Below are 17,765 nucleotides of genomic sequence, written 5' to 3' on the forward strand. Positions count from 1 at the left end.
CATCTCAGCCTGACAGCCAGGCCCCTGAGTCTCTCATTATCTGCATCATATTAAAAACGGCCATTATCATGGTGCCTTTGGAGCAGACATGCCCAAAACAACAATCAGGGTATGTATTCAGGAGTGGACGGTCGCAACAGAGGTACTATAGTATCATCCCTGTGAGTTTGACTGATGTATTCTAAGACTGACAAAAAAGATCCCAGCTCCACCCTCAATACGAAACACACTTCAATACAAACACCTAGAAATATTCAGACAGGCAAGTATTGCTTGGGAATTGCAATAACTCCTCTGTCTCTTACCTTGGAGCACATAGGGCAGACAAGCTTGGACTTGTACTGGCCCTGGAAGAGGTCCACGATGAAAGAGTCATTCCTCATCTTGTGCCTCTGCCACGCCTCCTCTGCCACCACCTATTACGTCACAACCACACCATCATGTCATTTTCCAGGACAATTGGACTCAAGGGAACAGTGACACAGCAGTCATCAATGTGAATATGCGAATGGTGCTGATCGAACCTCTATTTCACCCACCTCGTCCAGCCGTCCGTCTGAGTCCACCGTCTCTGTGTAGGGCTTGTTCTGGATGCGGTTCAGGTCCTCATGGAGACCATCCAGGAGGAAGGCCATGAACTCTTGGGCATCGTGCTGGGCATAGCCTGTGAACTGGCTGGCCTTACTGGCCACGATCGCCTGGGGGATAAAAGACAAAATATCAAGTTGAGAAGACTAAAGGGAGAGGCTGTACTTAACCCGAATACTGCCGGTGTTAATCCGTGTAGAAGGCATGATGGTGTGGTGGTGAAAATAACAGGAGGGGGTTAAAGATGGGACTCTCAAAAGAGTGTGGATTGTCACCTTTAACTTGGAGGGCTGGAAAGCATGGTGGGTACCCTTCCACAGAGCCCGCAGCAACACAGCAAACCCGATGGCCAGCCGACCACCCGTCCCCAACGGGTTATTACAGTTGATCTCAGTTTCAAACGCCCGGTCTGCACATAGGGGGAAGAGAACATAGTTCATTGTTTAATATCAATCTACAGCAACAGATACTAGCTCCACATGCACATTACAAGATATTTATTTCATAAAAGTAAAATGTGATCAACTTAAAGAATGAAGAGTAGGGAAGACTGACCATGAAAGTAGTCCCTGAGTTCCCGGGTGTTGGACAGAGACTGGATAACGCTGTTCATGAAGCATGTGTTGCCCAGGTTGACCAGGCCTGTGAAGCCTGGCACACACACCTTCTCCTCCTCCTCCTCAACACTGCGCTCGCTGCCAGCAGGAGGCGCGTGGGTCATGGGCTGGACCATACAGGTGGGCTTGGGCTGAGGGGTAGAGGCCGAGAAACAAAGGGATGAAATACCAACCTTCGAAGCTCAAAGGATAGCGTGATAAAGAAAATGAATTCCTTCTCTCTACTCATTTCCAAATCACATTTTACATAATTTTTTTTTTTTACATTTTACTCATTTTTAGCAGACGCTCTTATCCAGAGCGACTTACAGTAGTGAATGCATACATTTTCTTTTTTTCCCCGTACTAGTCCCCCGTGGGAATCGAACCCACAACCCTGGCGTTGCAAACACCATGCTCTACCAACTGAGCCACACGGGACCACCTCAATCACCTCAAACCATTTCCCTTTTTGGCCCATTCTCTCACCATATCGTCCTTGTCAAACTCACCGTGACTGCAGGCTCCTGTTTGATAGGGGCATGGTCAGAGACGGTGCGGGAGGACACATTGTCCAGGCCTCCGTCTTCTGCCCGGGGGAGCTCCTCCTTGGCAGGGAGGGTGTGCTGGCTGCTGCCCGGCTGACTAGTCTGAGATGACGGCCCGGAGGGCACAGCAACCTTTGCGCCCCCCACTGCACCTTAAACAGAGGGGGATGGAGCTTGTGGTCAACGACAAACGACTGTCAGGACCAAGAGAAGAACAATTGCATACGGCCGATGAACTGAGTATTCATTTATCGAAGTACAAACATTATATTGTCTGCTTGCTGTGTTTAGACAGGAGCAACTCGTACAAGTACCACCAACTGCATCTAGGCCTACCAGTATTGTAAACTATATAAAAAGATACCAGTGCCAGCACAACAACAGATATTAGAAGTTAAGGACATACAGAAACACTGCAGTGCCTAAGCTAAGACACCCAAAGACCCGTTGGGTTGGGAGAGCAGCAGACGGGACTGAGGCACACATATTGAGTTACTGGATTAGTTCCAGTGCTCAGATTCCTGTCTGGAAGTGCTGTCTTGAATGTACACACCCACACGCCTGCCTATCACCCAAATCTATATAAGGTCCACACACAAATCCTGGTATCAACCCTCCCACGTAATTCACATGCTTACAGACATATCAGGACTAGCCTTACTGGTTTACTAGAATATTGGTTCAACTGAAAACGTATCCGTGTGCTTTCCAAAACAGCGATATAAAGTAAGTCAGTGAATACATTTGTGTGGAAGTAATTTTGTAGCAACATAAAGTACAGTAAGTCAGTGAATAAATGAGTGTGAAGGTAACTGTGTGTAATGTTGATAAGGGATGCTATATCTCAAACTGTGTGATAGCTAGTGTAATAGATGTGTGTATAGTGGTTGCAGTGTGCAGTAGAAGCCAGGCAGCAGGAAGACCTTGTGTAGCGGGGGCCTCCAGGCCCCCCCAGCGCTGGCTGTGTCTCTTCTTCAGAGTGATGTCTATACGGGACGGGGTGAAGGAGTACGTAGACTGCTCAGGCTGGATGAGGTTCCTGCAACAGTGGATCACCGCTTGTGAAAGTCATGATCTCATTGAGAGCCAAGGGCCCAATTCACATATCAATAGAAACTCCACACACCAAGTTCAACTTCAAAGTCTTACCTGAGTTTGACTTGCCACTTAAAAACGGTATTCGCTCCACAGTCCGCATGAAGGCGCAAGAAATTTGCATCGCTGTTAGAAAGGGAAGATAATTCAGTAAACCAGAAATACCACTAAAATCACATTAAATTTACAAAGGCCACTGAGGTGAAAAGTCAGAAGCACCAAGGTACCTGGTCTGGAAGAGGAGGGTGAAGTCCTGTTCCCTGAAGATCACCCTGGCTGTCTCTCTGCAGATGCTCTTCATGTAAACGTTGACCACCATTAGGTCTGTGCCTTTCTCGTACGAGTCGTTCTTCACAAAATTGAGGTTGACCATTGGCTCTGGAACTGCTAAAAGACAACCGCAGGCAGGCTACGTTTCGGATCACTGCGGACCTCAAAGCTTAGAACAGAGTCTATCCTCACTGCAACTGATCTGTCCATTTCACTTACAAACCACAGTTCTATAGTCATCTTCTGCCTAGAGCTATCCTGACAAATGAATGACGTGACAAAAAGCACATTTCAATCATATTTGTGAAATATCAGTGTCCTTTTGACCCCCAGTCTACTGACCTTCCTCCAGCTGCTTAATCTCCAGAGGTTCCTCTTTAGACTGGTCCTTCTTCTCCTCCTCTGTACTGCTGGTGAACTCAGCCTGCTTGCTTGGTGTTGCAGTCACAGGCTCCCCTGATCCTGGTCCTGACTGCTGGGTTGGTGTTAGAGTGGCCTGGTCAGCCTCATCCTTGGACTTTCTCACTACCGTAGAGGACTCGGTCCGCTCAGCCTCCCCTTGCCTCTCTGTTCTGTTTGTGGAGTCTTCAGCCTTGTGGCTGCTCACAGCACTGGACACAGTGGCTGCCGGTATGCATTCCTCTCCTGCCCGAGCCTTGAAATCAGACTCTGGGGCCTTCTCCAGCTGAAACAAGAATGGGCTTCACAAATCAGATCAAGAGCAGCAGCTAATCAAACACATCTAAACCCACACAGAACTCAGTGCCTGGTGAGATGCTACAGTCTAGAGAAACGGGCACTCACCTGAACTTTCATCTCCTGCTGTGTGTGGCTGACGGCCATCTCGGGTGTTGTACACTCATGACCGTTGCCTAGCCTTTCGACACGATTGTCACCAGCTGTATACGTCTGGGGGTCCCGGCCAGTGGGAGTAGGGGTGTGCGGTTTCCCATTGGCTGTGGACTTGGGGTGTGTATCCTTGGGTGTCTGTGAAGTAGGGTCCTTGGAGGCCTTGGGAGGACGGGCGGTGCGCTTGGCACAAGGCTCCTGAGGCAGGTCCCCTTTACTGACAGGCCTGGTCTGCCCCTCTTCCGCAGCTTTAAGCCCAGATTCTGGCCTGTCTGCTGCTGGTTTGTTCTTCATGGTGCGTTTGACACCTCGCTCAACTTTGCCACGTCTCTGTTCGCTCTGTGCCAGTGGAGCAGACGGGTGGGTGGACAGTTTGGGCTTGTCTGCCGTCTCAGGGACAGATTTCTCTGGCTTTACCACAGGCGGTGGTTTCTGCTCTTTGCCATTCTTGGCCTGCACATTCACAGGCTCCTTCTCCTTTTTAGTTTGCTACAGGGAGAAGAGACTAAATGTTTTTTTTTGTATGCATTTCTTTTGAAATTGTGTTGAAACCATCACAAGGCATAGGCAATAGGTACATTTAAGGTTAGCAGTTGATGCTTTTCAATGAAAGAACCATAAAGCTAAACGACAGGAGGGAGGCAGGAAGGAGGCAGGGAGGGCAGCAGGCAGACTCACCTTAAGGGAGGGCCAGGAGTGAAAGGGGATCTTCTTGTGCATGACCAAAAGCAGGAAGCCGCACTTCTCTTTGTACTGCACTTTGCTGCAGGAGCCCTCAATCTCCTCATGCAGGTGACAGTCCCACTGGCGACCATCTGAAGAGAGGGCAGCGGCCATCAGACTTGTGCTAATGCTGCACGTTCACAGTGAAAGACTAATGCCACGCAAGCACACGCAGCTCAGACACACACGTGTAAAAACAGAAATCATTCAAACACCATCTTAGCACACGCAGACAGGTACACTGCCTTGCAAAAGTATTCATCCCCCTTCGTGTTTTTCCTATTTTGTTGCATTACAACCTGTAATTTAAACAGATGTATTTGGATTTCATGTAATGGACATACACAAAATAGTCCAAATTGGTTTAGTACATTTTTTTTTTTTTTAAATAACATGTATTCACCCCCTTTGTGATGAAGCCCCAAAATAAGATCTGGTGCAACCAATTACCTCCAGAAGTCACATAATTAGTTTAATAAAGTCCACTTATGTGCACTCTAAGTGTCACATGATCTTAGTATCTATACACCTGTTCTGAAAGGCCCCAGAGTCTGCAACACCACTATGCAAGGGGAACCACCAAGCAAGTGGCAACATGAAGACCAAGGAGCTCTCCAAACAGTTCAGGGACAAAGTTGTGGAGAAGTACAGATCAGGGTTGGGTTAGAAAAAAATATCCAAAACTTTGAACATCTCACATAAGCACCATTAAAGCCATTATTAAAAAATTGAAAGAATGGCACAACAAACCTGGGCCGTCCAGCAAAACTCACGGACCAGGCAAGGACAGCATTAATCAGAGGCAACAAAGAGACCACAGATAACCCTGAAGGAGCTGCAAAGCTCCACAGCGGAGATTGGAGTATCTGTTCATAGGACCGCTTTAAGCCGTACACTCCACAGAGATGGGCTTTACGGTAGAGTGGCCAGAAAAAAAGCCATTGCTTCAAGAGAAAAATAAGCAAACATGTTTGGTGTTTGCCAAAAGGCATGTGGGAGACTCCCCAAACATATGGAAGGTACTTTGGTCAGATGAGACCAAAATTGAGCTTTTTGGCCATCAAGGAAAATGTCTGGCACAAACCCAAAACCTCTCATCACCTCGAGAACACCATCCCCACAGTGAAGCATGGTGGTGGCAGCATCATGCTATGGGGATGTTTTTCATCGACAGGGACTGGGAAACTGGTCAGAATTGAAGGCATGATGGATGGCGCTAAATACAGGTAAATTCTGTTTCAGTCTTTCAGAGATATGAGACTGGGACAGAGGTTCACCTTCCAGCAGGACAATGACCCTAAGCATACTGCTAAAGCAACACTTGAGTGGTTTAAGGGAAACACTTAAATGTCTTGGAATGGCCAAGGCAAAGCCTAGACCTCAATCCAATTGAGAATCTGTGGTATGACTTAAAGATTGCTGTACACCAGCGGAACCCATCCAACTTGAAGGAGCTGGAGCAGTTTTGAAGAAATGGCAAAAGTCCCAGTGGCTAGATGGGGTATGCCCCTATAAGCTTGGCACATACCCCAAGAGACTTGCAGCTGTAATTGCTGCAAAAGGTGTCTCTACAAAGTATTGACTTTTGGGGAGGGGGGTGAATAGTTATGCACGCTCAAGTTGTTTTTCTGTCTTGTTTGGTTCACAAGAAAACATATTTTGCATCTTCAAAGTGGTAGGCATGTTGTGTAAATCAAATGATACAAACACCCCCAAAAAAATCTATTTTAATTCCAGGTTATAAGGCAACAAAATAGGAAAAATGCCAAAGGGGGTGAATACTTTTGCAAGCCACTGTCTTACATGTACAATCATCATATACACTTAAGCAGAAGACATGTAGGCGGCCTAGTTAGTTTCATATGTGTGTTTGTGTAGCTTGTTATCTCACCTGGGAAGCAGGCCTGACAGTCTGTGTCAGTGAAGGTAGTGGTGACGTCCTCCACACTCTGAACCCCCTCTCCACAGCGCAGCCTCACTGTCACCTCATTCGCATTCTGCTTCCAGTCCACAAACACATCTACACAGCACCGAGCAGACAGAAAAATCTGTCAGAGGAATAATTGTACACTCAGCAGATCACAGAGAGCACCTTCAAAATAAGAAGAACAGCATGTGCTGTGACTGTTTGGCAAGTAAACAAATCGAAACCCAAGTCAGCCTACAATGGTCTACAATAGATGAACATACTTTGTTGGAGGACTACATCGATACCTTTACAATTACAACTAGATAAAGATCTAACTAATTTATTCATCAGAGAAAATACTTCTAAATATACTGCATCTACACAAGAGACAGATCTACAGAAATGCACACTGATTCAACTTCTTTGGACAATATAGGCCTTAGACAAAGAGGAACCTACTACTAAATAGTAAACTAAGCCTTAAAAATGCACCCCCCCCATGACAGCTGGTCAAAACACTCAAAATAAGATTAGAATAACCATCTTTCTGGTAACAACAAACCGGAATCAGAAATCACAACAAACATTGGCAATGCCTCGGCTAGTCTACACTGTACCTTTCGTCATAGTGAAGCTAGAGTGCCATCGGTCACGCATGTGCCATGTATGAGTTAAATTCAGTCCAAGGTGCTCACGTTCACCCCTACTACAGACTATGCCTTGTTTATTCTCCCTCTCAATGGCTCTCACACACACACACACACACACACACACACCTCTCTCCCCCTCACTCTCTCACACACACAGCTGCTGTAAATAAAAAGGTCACAGGCAACACCAAACCCTCTACAGCTGGGCTCCTAGTCGGGTTGTATTCCATGTGACACCCTCTCCCGAAACCCTGCTACGGTCCACTATGATATCACTGTAGCATTGACATTTTTTGTTCTAATTTGAACTGCCAACCCACTTTACCAATAGGCTAGTCTGTGGTGTCATTTGTGTTTTCTATAAATTGTTGAACGGCCTGTCACTTATTATCAGGGCCTGTCTACCAGCCACCGTGGCAGCTAGATTTTTTTACCAGGCAAAATTGTATTTTTCAAACTAACTCTAAAAAAAAAAAAAAAAAAGAGGAGCAGGCTTAGTAACGTTTCTAAAACAAGGAATGTATTACTAGTAAGAAGTTATGGTATATTGCTCAATTTAATGTTTTGTAACCCAAGTCTTTTAGCCAAAATATCAGACGACAAAAATGTTCAGCCGCCCCTTTAAGGTTACCATGATACCGGGGCCACTCCGGCAGTGTAGCCACCTTAGCGACTTTGTGGCTATATTTAGAGAGTTTTAGACCCCTCCAGCGACTTTTATTGGTATATGATTCTAGCGACAAATTCAGCTACTTTTCAGCAGACCCGGAGCCAGAACGAATCTACCAATCTGCTTGGCAGTTATGAAGCACTAGCCCCCGCCATATGAACACACTGTGATCCATTCATTGGTGGCTAAAGAAATGAGCATATAACCCAGAGATAGGCTTACTGCTGCATTGGCCTATAGAATATAACTTCCATAATCAAGTAAGTAAAATACATAAGCCTAAAGCCGACAAATAAAAACCGTAAAAATTACCTGATGAAACCTGAAATTCTCTCGCTTTTCCGCCTCCATTTCCGTCGGTCTTGACTTAAGCTATTGCTAGTGAAGTTCAACATTGTATCGGTCCAAAGCGGTGCTAACAATCTTTCAACATTGTATCAACTAACCTACTCCTGGTCCTCAAAGTTTTCTGCACCAGTGAGCTCGGGACAGCAAGCTGTTTTATGACATTTCCACTGGATATGTGCAATCAGCAGATCATGATATTCTGCTATTTACATTTAACATTTTAGTCATTTAGCAGATGCTCTTATCCAGAGCAACTTACAGTAGTGAGGTCATATGTTTTCATACTGGTACCCAGTGGGAATCGAAGCCGCAACCTTGGCGTTGCAAGTGCCATGCTCTACCAACTGAGCAACATGAGGCACACCGAAGCTTGGTGATTATCGAGGACGGAAGTGTTGGGAAGATTTTTCAAATTCTGAGAAACTATCATGAGTAATAGATGGAAAAAAGAAGAGAAAAAAGACTTGACTTGTGTGACTAAAATGAGTGGTATACGTGCTGAGTTAATACAATCAGAAATAAGACATTGCCAAACGGGCACATTACTACATATGCATGCATTCCGGAGACGCACCATATCTTGGCCACACCCACCTCCCCTTCTTGATGCAACATTTTAAAATTATACTCAAGACATTACCTTCACACATATTTTAGACGCTTTTCACTGGACAGCTGCAACTCAAATCAGCTAGACCTCTTGCCACACACACACTACCCAAATTGCGGACTTCCTAAACACACTGGTGATTTGAAACAATCCACAGATATAATTTTTTAAAGAAGCTAACGATCCTCTGTGGCTAAATCATGCTCTCTGGTGAAGTATTTTGAATGATTTAATTTAGACAGGAGCAATTATACACAAAATAATACACAACTTCTGATGGCATTGAAGAGTACACCACCAGTCACTGGCTTCATCAATAAGTGCATCGATGACGTCGTCCCCACAGTGACCGTACGTACATACCCCAACCAGAAGCCATGGATTACAGGCAACATCCGCACTGAGCTAAAGGGTAGAGCTGCTGCTTTCAAGGAGCGGGACTCTTAACCCAGATGCTTAGAGGACATCCCGCTATGCCCGCCGACAAATCATCAGACAGGCAAAGCGTCTATACAAGAATGAGATCGAATCCTACTACACCGGATCCGACGCTGGTCAGAAATGGCAGAGCTTGCAAACTATTACAGACTACAAAGGCAAGCACAGCCACGAGCTGCCCAGTGACACAAGCCTCCCAGACAAGCTAAATAACTTCTATGCAAGCTTCCCACTGAAGCATGCATGAGAGCATCAGCTGTTCCGGACAACTGTGTGATCACGCTCTCCACAGCCGACGCGAGTAAGACCTTTAAACAAGTCAACATTCACAAAGCCGGAGGGCCAGACGGATTACCAGGACGTTTACCCCGAGCATGCATTGACCAACTGGCAAGTGTCTTCACCGACATTTTCAACCGGTCCCTGACTGAGTCTGTAATACCAACATGTTTCAAGCAGACCACCATAGTGTTCTTGGGCACAGAGAGTAAGGTAACCTGCCTAAATGACTACCGACCTGTAGCACTCACGTCTGTAGCCACGAAGTGCTTTGAAAGACTGGCCAAGGCTCACATCAAGACCATTATCCTAGAAACCCTAGACTCACTCCAACAGATCCACAGATGATGCACTCTATTCTACTCCACACTGCCTTTTCCCACCTGGACAAAAGGAACACCTATGTGAGAATGCTATTCATTGACTACAACTCAGCGTTCAACACCATAGTGCCCTCAAAGCGCATCACTAAGCTAAGGACCCTGGGACAAAACACCTCCCTCTGCAACTGGATCCAGGACTTCCTGACGTGACGCCCCCAGGTTATAAGGGTAGGTAACAACATCTGCCACACTGATCCTCAACACGGGGGCCACTGAGGGGTGCGTGCTCACGCCCCTCCTGTACTCCCTGTTCACCCATGACTGCATGGCCAGGCACGACTCCAACACCATCATTAAGTTTGCCGACATCACAACAGTGGTAGGCCTGATCACCGACAACGATAAGACAGGCTATAGATAAGTCAGCAGAGACCTTGCCGTGTGGTGCCAGGATAACAACCTCTCCCTCAACGTGATCAAGACAAAGGAGATGATTGTGGACTGCAGGAAAAGGAGGACAGAGCATGCCCCCATTCTCATCGATCCTGTAGTGGAGCAGGTTGAGAGCTTCAAGTTCCTTGGTGTCCACATCACCAACAAACTAACATGGTCCAAGCACACCAAGACAGTCGTGAAGAGGGCACGACAAAGCCTATTCCCCCTCTGGAGACTGAAAAGATTTGGCATGGGTCCTCAGAGCCTCAAAAGGTTCTACAGCTGCACCATCGGAGAGCATCCTGACTGGTTGCATCACTGCCTGGTGTCGCAACTGTTCCGCCTCCGACCGCAAGGCACTACAGAGGGTAGTGCGTACGGCCCAGTACATCACCAGGGCCAAGGTGCCTGCCATCCAGGACCAGGTGGTAAATTAGTTAATAGACCAATAAGAGAGATTTCCAAACCTCTCTAGTTTTCCCCACTCAGACAATGCTAGCTAAGTTCTTGCTAGATAAATTGCTCTTTGCCAAGCCATTTATATATATATATATATATATATATAGCTCAAAAAAATAAAGGGAACACTTAAACAACAGAATGTAACTCCAAGTCAATCACACTTCTGTGAAATCAAACTGTCCACTTAGGAAGCAACACTGATTGACAATACATTTCACATGCTGTTGTGCAAATGGAATAGACAACAGGTGGAAATGATAGGCAATAAGCAAGACACCCCCAATAAAGGAGTGGTTCTGCAGGTGGAGACCACAGACCACTTCTCAGTTCGAATGCTTCCTGGCTGATGTTTTGGTCACTTTTAAAGCACCGCCAGCATTCAACTCTAGTGGTAGCATGAGACAGAGTCTACAACCCACACAAGTGGCTCAGGTAGTGCAGCTCATCCAGGATGGCACATCAATGCGAGCTGTGGCAAGGTTCTCTGTGTCTGTCAGCATAGTGTCCAGAGCATGGAGGCGCTACCAGGAGACAGGCCAGTACATTAGGAGACGTGGAGGAGGCCGTAGGAGGGCAACAACCCAGCAGCAGGACCGCTACCTCCACCTTTGTGCAAGGTGGAGCAGGAGGAGCACTGCCAGAGCCCTGCAAAATGACCTCCAGCAGGCCACAAAATGTGCAAGTGTCTGCTCAAACGGTCAGAAACAGACTCCATGAGGGTAGTATGAGGGCCCGACGTCCACAGGTGGGGGTTGTGCTTACAGCCCAACACCGTGCAGGACGTTTGGCATTTGCCAGAGAACACCAAGATTGGCAAATTCAACACTGGCGCCCTGTGCTCTTCACAGATGAAGCACGTGACAGAGTCTGGAGACGCCGTGGAGAACGTTCTGCTGCCTGCAACATCCTCCAGCATGACCGGTTTGGCGGTGGGTCAGTCATGGTGTGGGGTGGCATTTCTTTGGGGGGCCGCACAGCCCTCCATGTGCTCGCCAGAGGTAGCCTGACTGCCATTAGGTACCGAGATGAGATCCTCAGACCCCTTGTGAGCTTATATGCTGGTGCGGTTGGCCCTGGGTTCCTCCTAATGCAAGACAATGCTAGACCTCATGTGGCTGGAGTGTGTCAGCAGTTCCTGCAAGAGGAAGGCATTGATGCTATGGACTGGCCCGCCCGTTCCCCAGACCTGAATCCAATTGAGCACATCATGTCTCGCTCCATCCACCAACGCCACGTTGCACCACAGACTGTCCAGGAGTTGGCGGATGCTTTAGTCCAGGTCTGGGAGGAGATCCCTCAGGAGACCATCCGCCACCTCATCAGGAGCATGCCCAGGCATTGTAGGGAGGTCATACAGGCACGTGGAGGCCACACACACACACTACTGAGCCTCATTTTGACTTGTTTTAAGGACATTACATCAAAGTTGGATCAGCCTGTAGTGTGGTTTTCCACTTTAATTTTGAGTGTGACTCCAAATCCAGACCTCCATGGGTTGATAAATTGGATTTCCATTCATTATTTGTGTGTGATTTTGTTGTCAGCACATTCAACTATGTAAAGAAAAAAGTATTTAATAAGATTATTTCATTCAGATCTAGGATGTGTTGTTTAAGTGTGCCCTTTATTTTTTTGGAGCAGTATATATCACAATTTTCATTGAAAACAAATCACAGTAAGGTACTTAAGTTTCACCCAGAAATGATTTGATATTGAGATAAAAAAGTCCAATGCAGCCGTATTTAACAATTTCGACTGAACACTTTACGTAAACACTTTTACAGGTAGAAATGTGCAATTACAAAGTTTAGTAACAATAAAACTGAGGGAGATTTTACACGCAGTTTTTCCAGTAAATAAATAAAAATAAATAAATAAATATATATATTTTTTATTTATTTAACTGGGCAAGTCAGTTAAGAACAAATTCTTATTTACAATAATTGCCTACCCCGGCCAAACCCTAACAATGCTGGGCCAATTGTGCGCCACCCTATGGGACTGCCGGTTGTGATACAACCTGGAATCGAACCAGGGCCTGTAGTGACGCCTCTAGCACAGAGATGCAGTGTCTTAGACCACTGCGCCACTTGGGAGCCCAAAATGTACTGTGTAAATTGTTCAAAGTAGTAATTGCGCTTTGTAATGGTTTGTTAAACTTCGAAAACATCTGGGTGTTTTTTGGCAAACATTTTCAAGTAAAAAAACTTGGCGTCTCAGCGCAATTCAGTTTCCGTGGAATTGCCTGTAGCTAGATGAGGCAATAGAGGAGGACACTGTGTGGGTTGGTGGAGAGTCACGCTGGCCGGGCCTCTGAATTGATTGGGCTCGTGTTCTGGTTGGAGAGAGCTGACCAGAGACGCACAGCAGCTCTTGTGACCTTGACAAAGCATGTTTCCCTGTGGCCGGCCTTACACCAGCTAGGATTACAAATCTTCAGCATTAAGCAGAGAGCAGCAACATAAACGGCCGGTGACCATGCATGAGCTCACTCCATCAGCACTCACATCTTACTTTCAAACACAATACATAGGCAAAAGCTGCTGTACATTTGTTTCCTCAGCTGTGTGTCTTGTACTAGACATCATTCGTACTCAGCATAATATTTTCAAGTTCTTCTTTAAGTGGTTATGGGAAAAGTGATAATTCCTGCATTAGCATTTTTACCTACCTCTTAGTATGAACAGATGATCTTATAAATATAAAGCATTATATTTTCTACATACTTTATATCTGGTTTTAGGCGTTTAAGTTTACCCCGGGGGAAAAAAATTGTCCGATTTTTGGGAGTGGCAGAAACAATTTAGCTAAATGAATATAGGGGAAACACTGGAAAGTGACACCTTGTAAGACAAAGAAAATACCTCCAAGGCCCATAACACATTATGTGACCTGTTCTATATACTACAATAAAAGAGAAGGCTGCAAATGACAAACAACTTACTGGAGGATGCTAAAAAAAAAAAAAATACATATATAGACAAATGTAATGTATCAAAAGTCCTTTAGGAACCACAAATGGGGAAGTCAGCAGTACTCCCCATAGATGACACAAAGCAAACCTGAAGTACCCTTCAACACCACTAGTTATCCCCATTGTATGGTCAGGTTTTTGCATTGAGGCTCAACATAACAAACAGGCTTGCTCACAGCAAACACTGCACACATTGCTAGTAAAGAAACACCGCCTGCCTTACCACACCCCAAATATCTCATCTCTAACCCGCTCACCTTTCTTGTGCTCTGCATTGGCCCCTGCTGCTGCTCGCTTGGCCTCCCTGCTCTCTTGGTTGGCCCTGTCCTTCTGCTTCTTCTTGCTGGTGCTGTCATCGGCGCTGCGCTGACCCCCATTCCGCCGGCCTGATTCACTGCTGCTGGCCATCTTCAGGCACTTAGCGCTCACGGGACGCCCGTCGCCTGCGTCGCTGCTGCTGGGGTCTGGTTCTGAGGTGTGCCGCTTTCTGCCCGGTCCAGCTATCTTGGCGATGTAACAAGTTAGAACTCTCCCAAAACAGAATCAAGGGGCCTGAATAGAGTCAGGAGACCAACACAGTAATCAATGAGTGTTGCAGAGCTACATAAGAGTCATGAAGAGTGTAATTTATGCAGTTGGGCCCCAAGTTCAGACCCCCTTTAAAGACATGTTCCGGTACTTTGGCGACTAGTAAGTATTTTTTTTAAACCTCCTGATTTGGGCTGGATGTGTCAATGCGTAGTTCATACATGCATAATCTATGAGCAGAATTACAGTCTTACCTCAACTAGCCATGGAATCCCTTGTTTAAAAAGTGTGTTTCATGGAAGCAGTGAGCCGCCGTTTTCCCTACATTTACCCTCACGTGGGCCAGCACACAAGCAATTCAAGTTTCAGCCCCTTGCCATTTGAGTGACAGCTAGCAAGATACACACACAATAGAGCGAGATAGAAAGCAATGACTTGGTGCACATATCTGCGACGTAGTAGCAGAGTTTCTAAACCCAGAAGTGCAACATCGCGAGACTTCCAGGAACGCTTGCGAAATAGACCAAGCTGGGGTTTGAGAAGTCAATGAGAAAAGCGCAAAATTCTTCCTTAGTTGTTAATATTCTCAAAATCTAAAAGGCACAACCTAGATTCAAGACAATGTCTTAAGTAGTTGAACATGTTATTACTCCAACCGAGTTAAAGTTACACCTTTTGATTTGTCACGAACAACTTTGTATTGAAGGAGTGCCTTTGATTTGACGGCCTGCACATCAAATCAAATTTTATTGGTCACATACACAGTTCAGCGCGAGACGACCATTAGACTCAATGACGCGTTTCTGCGCATGAGCTTAGGTAACCAATGTTGCCATGACATTGCCTACAAGTGTGATCGTGGATTTCTATTGGAGAAGCAATTTCTGCCCATCTTCAATAGTAGGCAATTTTTACGGACCCCTTTTGGCTCGTGGGCACTAATTTCAGAACTACTGGCTAAAAAGTATACAAAAGTACCGGATAATATCTTTAAGTTGAATGCACTAACTGTAGCTAAGTCACTCTGGATAAGAGCTCCTGCTAAACTACTTAAATGTAAATGAAGTGTAAAATGAACCCTCACCCGTTTCAGATTAAACAATTTAACATTTCCTGCATATTGATCCATTTGCATTATCTCTGCAAACTTTCTCTGCATCCATTATTTTATTTAACTAGGCAAGTTAATTAAGAACAAATTCTTATTTTCAATGACAGCCTACCAAGAGGCAAAACACCTCCTGTGGGGACAGGGGCTGGGATTAAAAATGTAAATGTAGGACAAAAACACACATCACGACAAGAGAGGCACCCACAAGCGCACAACACTACATAAAGAGAGACCTAAGACAACACCACAACAAGGCAGCAGCACAACATGGTACAAACATTGTTAGGCACAGACAAAAACACAAAGGTAGAGACAACAATACAACTGTCAGTAAAAGTGTCCATGATTGGGTCTTTGAATGTAGAAATGGAGATAGTGTTTTTTGCAGCTCGTTCCAGTCGCTATCTGAAGCGAAATGAAGAGGAGCGAAACTGGGATGTGTGCGCTTTGGGGACCTTAACAGAATGTGACTGGCAGAACGAGTGCTGTATGTGGAGGATGAGGGTATTAGTTGGTATCTCAGAGGGGAGTGAGGCCTAAGAGGGTTTTATAAATAAGCATCAACCAGTGGGTCTTGCGCCAGGTATACAGATATAGCCAGTTTACAGAGGAGTATAGGAGTGCAATGACGTGTCCTATAAGGTGCATTGGTGGAAAATCTGATGGCCCGAATGGTAAAGAACACTTAGTCTCGCATGCATAGTGACTTTAATAACTCTACCTACATATTACCTCGACTAACCAGTGCCCCCGCACATTGACTCTGTACCGGTGCCCCTGTATATAGCCTCGCTACTGTTATTTTACTGCTGCTCTTTAATTATTTGTTACTTTTTTTTCTAATGATTCTTATTTTTTTTACTGCATTTTTGGTTAGGGCTTGTAAGTAAGCATTTCACTATATGGCTACACTTGTTGTATTTTGGCGCATGTGACATAACATTTGATTTCATTTTGATTTGATCTATAAATTAATGTCTCCGTAATCTAGCGAGGGTAAAATTAATCAGGATTAGTTAGTATTATCTAGCTACTAGAAAGCTAAACCGATTGGTGGTGGCTGTCTAATTTAGATACACATTAAACACCCCAACAATTTGTGATATTAACTGTGGTCTCTAGCTAACGTTAAATGTCTTGAATGTTCTGCCTTGGCTTTTGCAACCTGGATTGTTAACGTTAGTCAATGTGGCTAGCAAATCTCTACCTTTTTGGTACAATGCTGGCTAACTACAATATCTTTAAGTAGCTAGTTATGTTTAACTTTACAAATTGCATTTGGCTATAGCTAGCTCCCTGGTTAACGTTACACCTTGATGTACATTTCTGCCACAGCCTCTTTATCCTCAATGTAATGGCGTCATGTTGCTGCGGCAAGTCAGCTAGCTACTGTAGCTACATCACGTTAGCTATCTAGCATACTAAAATAAGTTACTTGGCTGTCAATGATCATTGGCAAACCAAGTTGTTCAATAATCAGACAATGCAACATTAAAAAAGTGAACATGTGATTTCTCTCATGTCAGTAATGACAGGAATAGCTAAATTGACAATGTAACGTGGGTCGACTAACGACGTTACTAGCCAACGTAGCTAGTTAACGTTACTCAACTAACAGTTTAACGTTAGCTAAGCTAACAACAGTTAGCTAGCTAACAAACTAAAGATAGCTAACGTGTGTTATGTTGACAAGCTAGACAAACAATGCATATTGACAATATCACCTCATGCCTTGTTATAATAAATAAAAATAGCAATTGTGGCGGACTACTTACAAAACGTATAATTTGGAGTATGGTCTCGGGGTCTTTGGGCACAATGCCGGTGAGTCCGTAACGTTACTTCTTCAGTCCTCGCTAAGCTTCTTGAAACAGCCGCGGGCCTCTGCTCATCCCTGCTTGCAATCGAAACCCCGTACTCCGGTGTCTCTCGAAAATTCTCGTTATCCAGGACCCATCTCTTATATATACCGAATATATAAAGCAAATAAATTGGACGTAAATGACAACAAATCTATCAATTGCGTCAACCTACTTTACCGGCCCCCGCGCAATGACTCGCACTTTGTTTTGGAACAAAAACAGTCCAAATCGAAATCCACTCTGAAGAGTAGCCACTTCCTGAAGGCAGCACTGTAGCTACCAAACCCTCACCATGTGATCAAGGTTTTCTTGGTTGGTTCTACAGGCGGCTATGCAAGCAGGGCATGCGATTACTAACACGTTCTTCTTCTTCTTCTATCACGGTGGTCCGCAAACAATCGTGTAAATGCTTTTCGCCGTGACACAGGATTATTATAGGGAGGTTATTATAAGGGGATATTTAATAGGACATGACATTTGTTGACATCTTCTCCTCA

At 45.2% G+C, this 17,765-nt stretch overlaps 1 protein-coding gene across 10 annotated transcripts in view; it reads right to left on the reverse strand.

Annotated features, from left to right (window-relative positions):
• The window catches only part of usp19 (ubiquitin specific peptidase 19), a 37,706-nt gene extending 20,162 nt beyond the window's left edge, over positions 1-17,544 (reverse strand). For 3 of the 10 annotated variants that reach the window (XM_029719539.1, XM_029719537.1, XM_029719546.1), the window contains exons 1-14: positions 17,182-17,543; positions 14,025-14,319; positions 6,561-6,689; positions 4,625-4,761; positions 3,902-4,435; positions 3,440-3,782; positions 3,055-3,214; positions 2,882-2,953; positions 2,656-2,771; positions 1,697-1,884; positions 1,144-1,336; positions 864-997; positions 525-698; positions 306-416 (exon numbers count right to left, since the gene is read on the reverse strand). In XM_029719539.1, coding sequence (XP_029575399.1) covers positions 306-416; positions 525-698; positions 864-997; positions 1,144-1,336; positions 1,697-1,884; positions 2,656-2,771; positions 2,882-2,953; positions 3,055-3,214; positions 3,440-3,782; positions 3,902-4,435; positions 4,625-4,761; positions 6,561-6,689; positions 14,025-14,175 — 2,442 coding nt within the window. In that variant the 5' untranslated portion in view covers positions 14,176-14,319; positions 17,182-17,543. Of the gene's footprint in view, positions 1-305; positions 417-524; positions 699-863; positions 998-1,143; positions 1,337-1,696; positions 1,885-2,655; positions 2,772-2,881; positions 2,954-3,054; positions 3,215-3,439; positions 3,783-3,901; positions 4,436-4,624; positions 4,762-6,560; positions 6,690-14,024; positions 14,320-17,181 lie in introns of all 10 variants that reach the window. The other 7 variants (XM_029719544.1, XM_029719545.1, XM_029719538.1 and 4 more) reach the window with 7 other exon arrangements.
• Positions 17,545-17,765: the final 221 nt, after the last annotated feature.

The sequence above is a fragment of the Salmo trutta genome, chromosome 28 (genome assembly GCF_901001165.1).
Source record: "Salmo trutta chromosome 28, fSalTru1.1, whole genome shotgun sequence".
NCBI lineage: Eukaryota > Metazoa > Chordata > Actinopteri > Salmoniformes > Salmonidae > Salmo > Salmo trutta.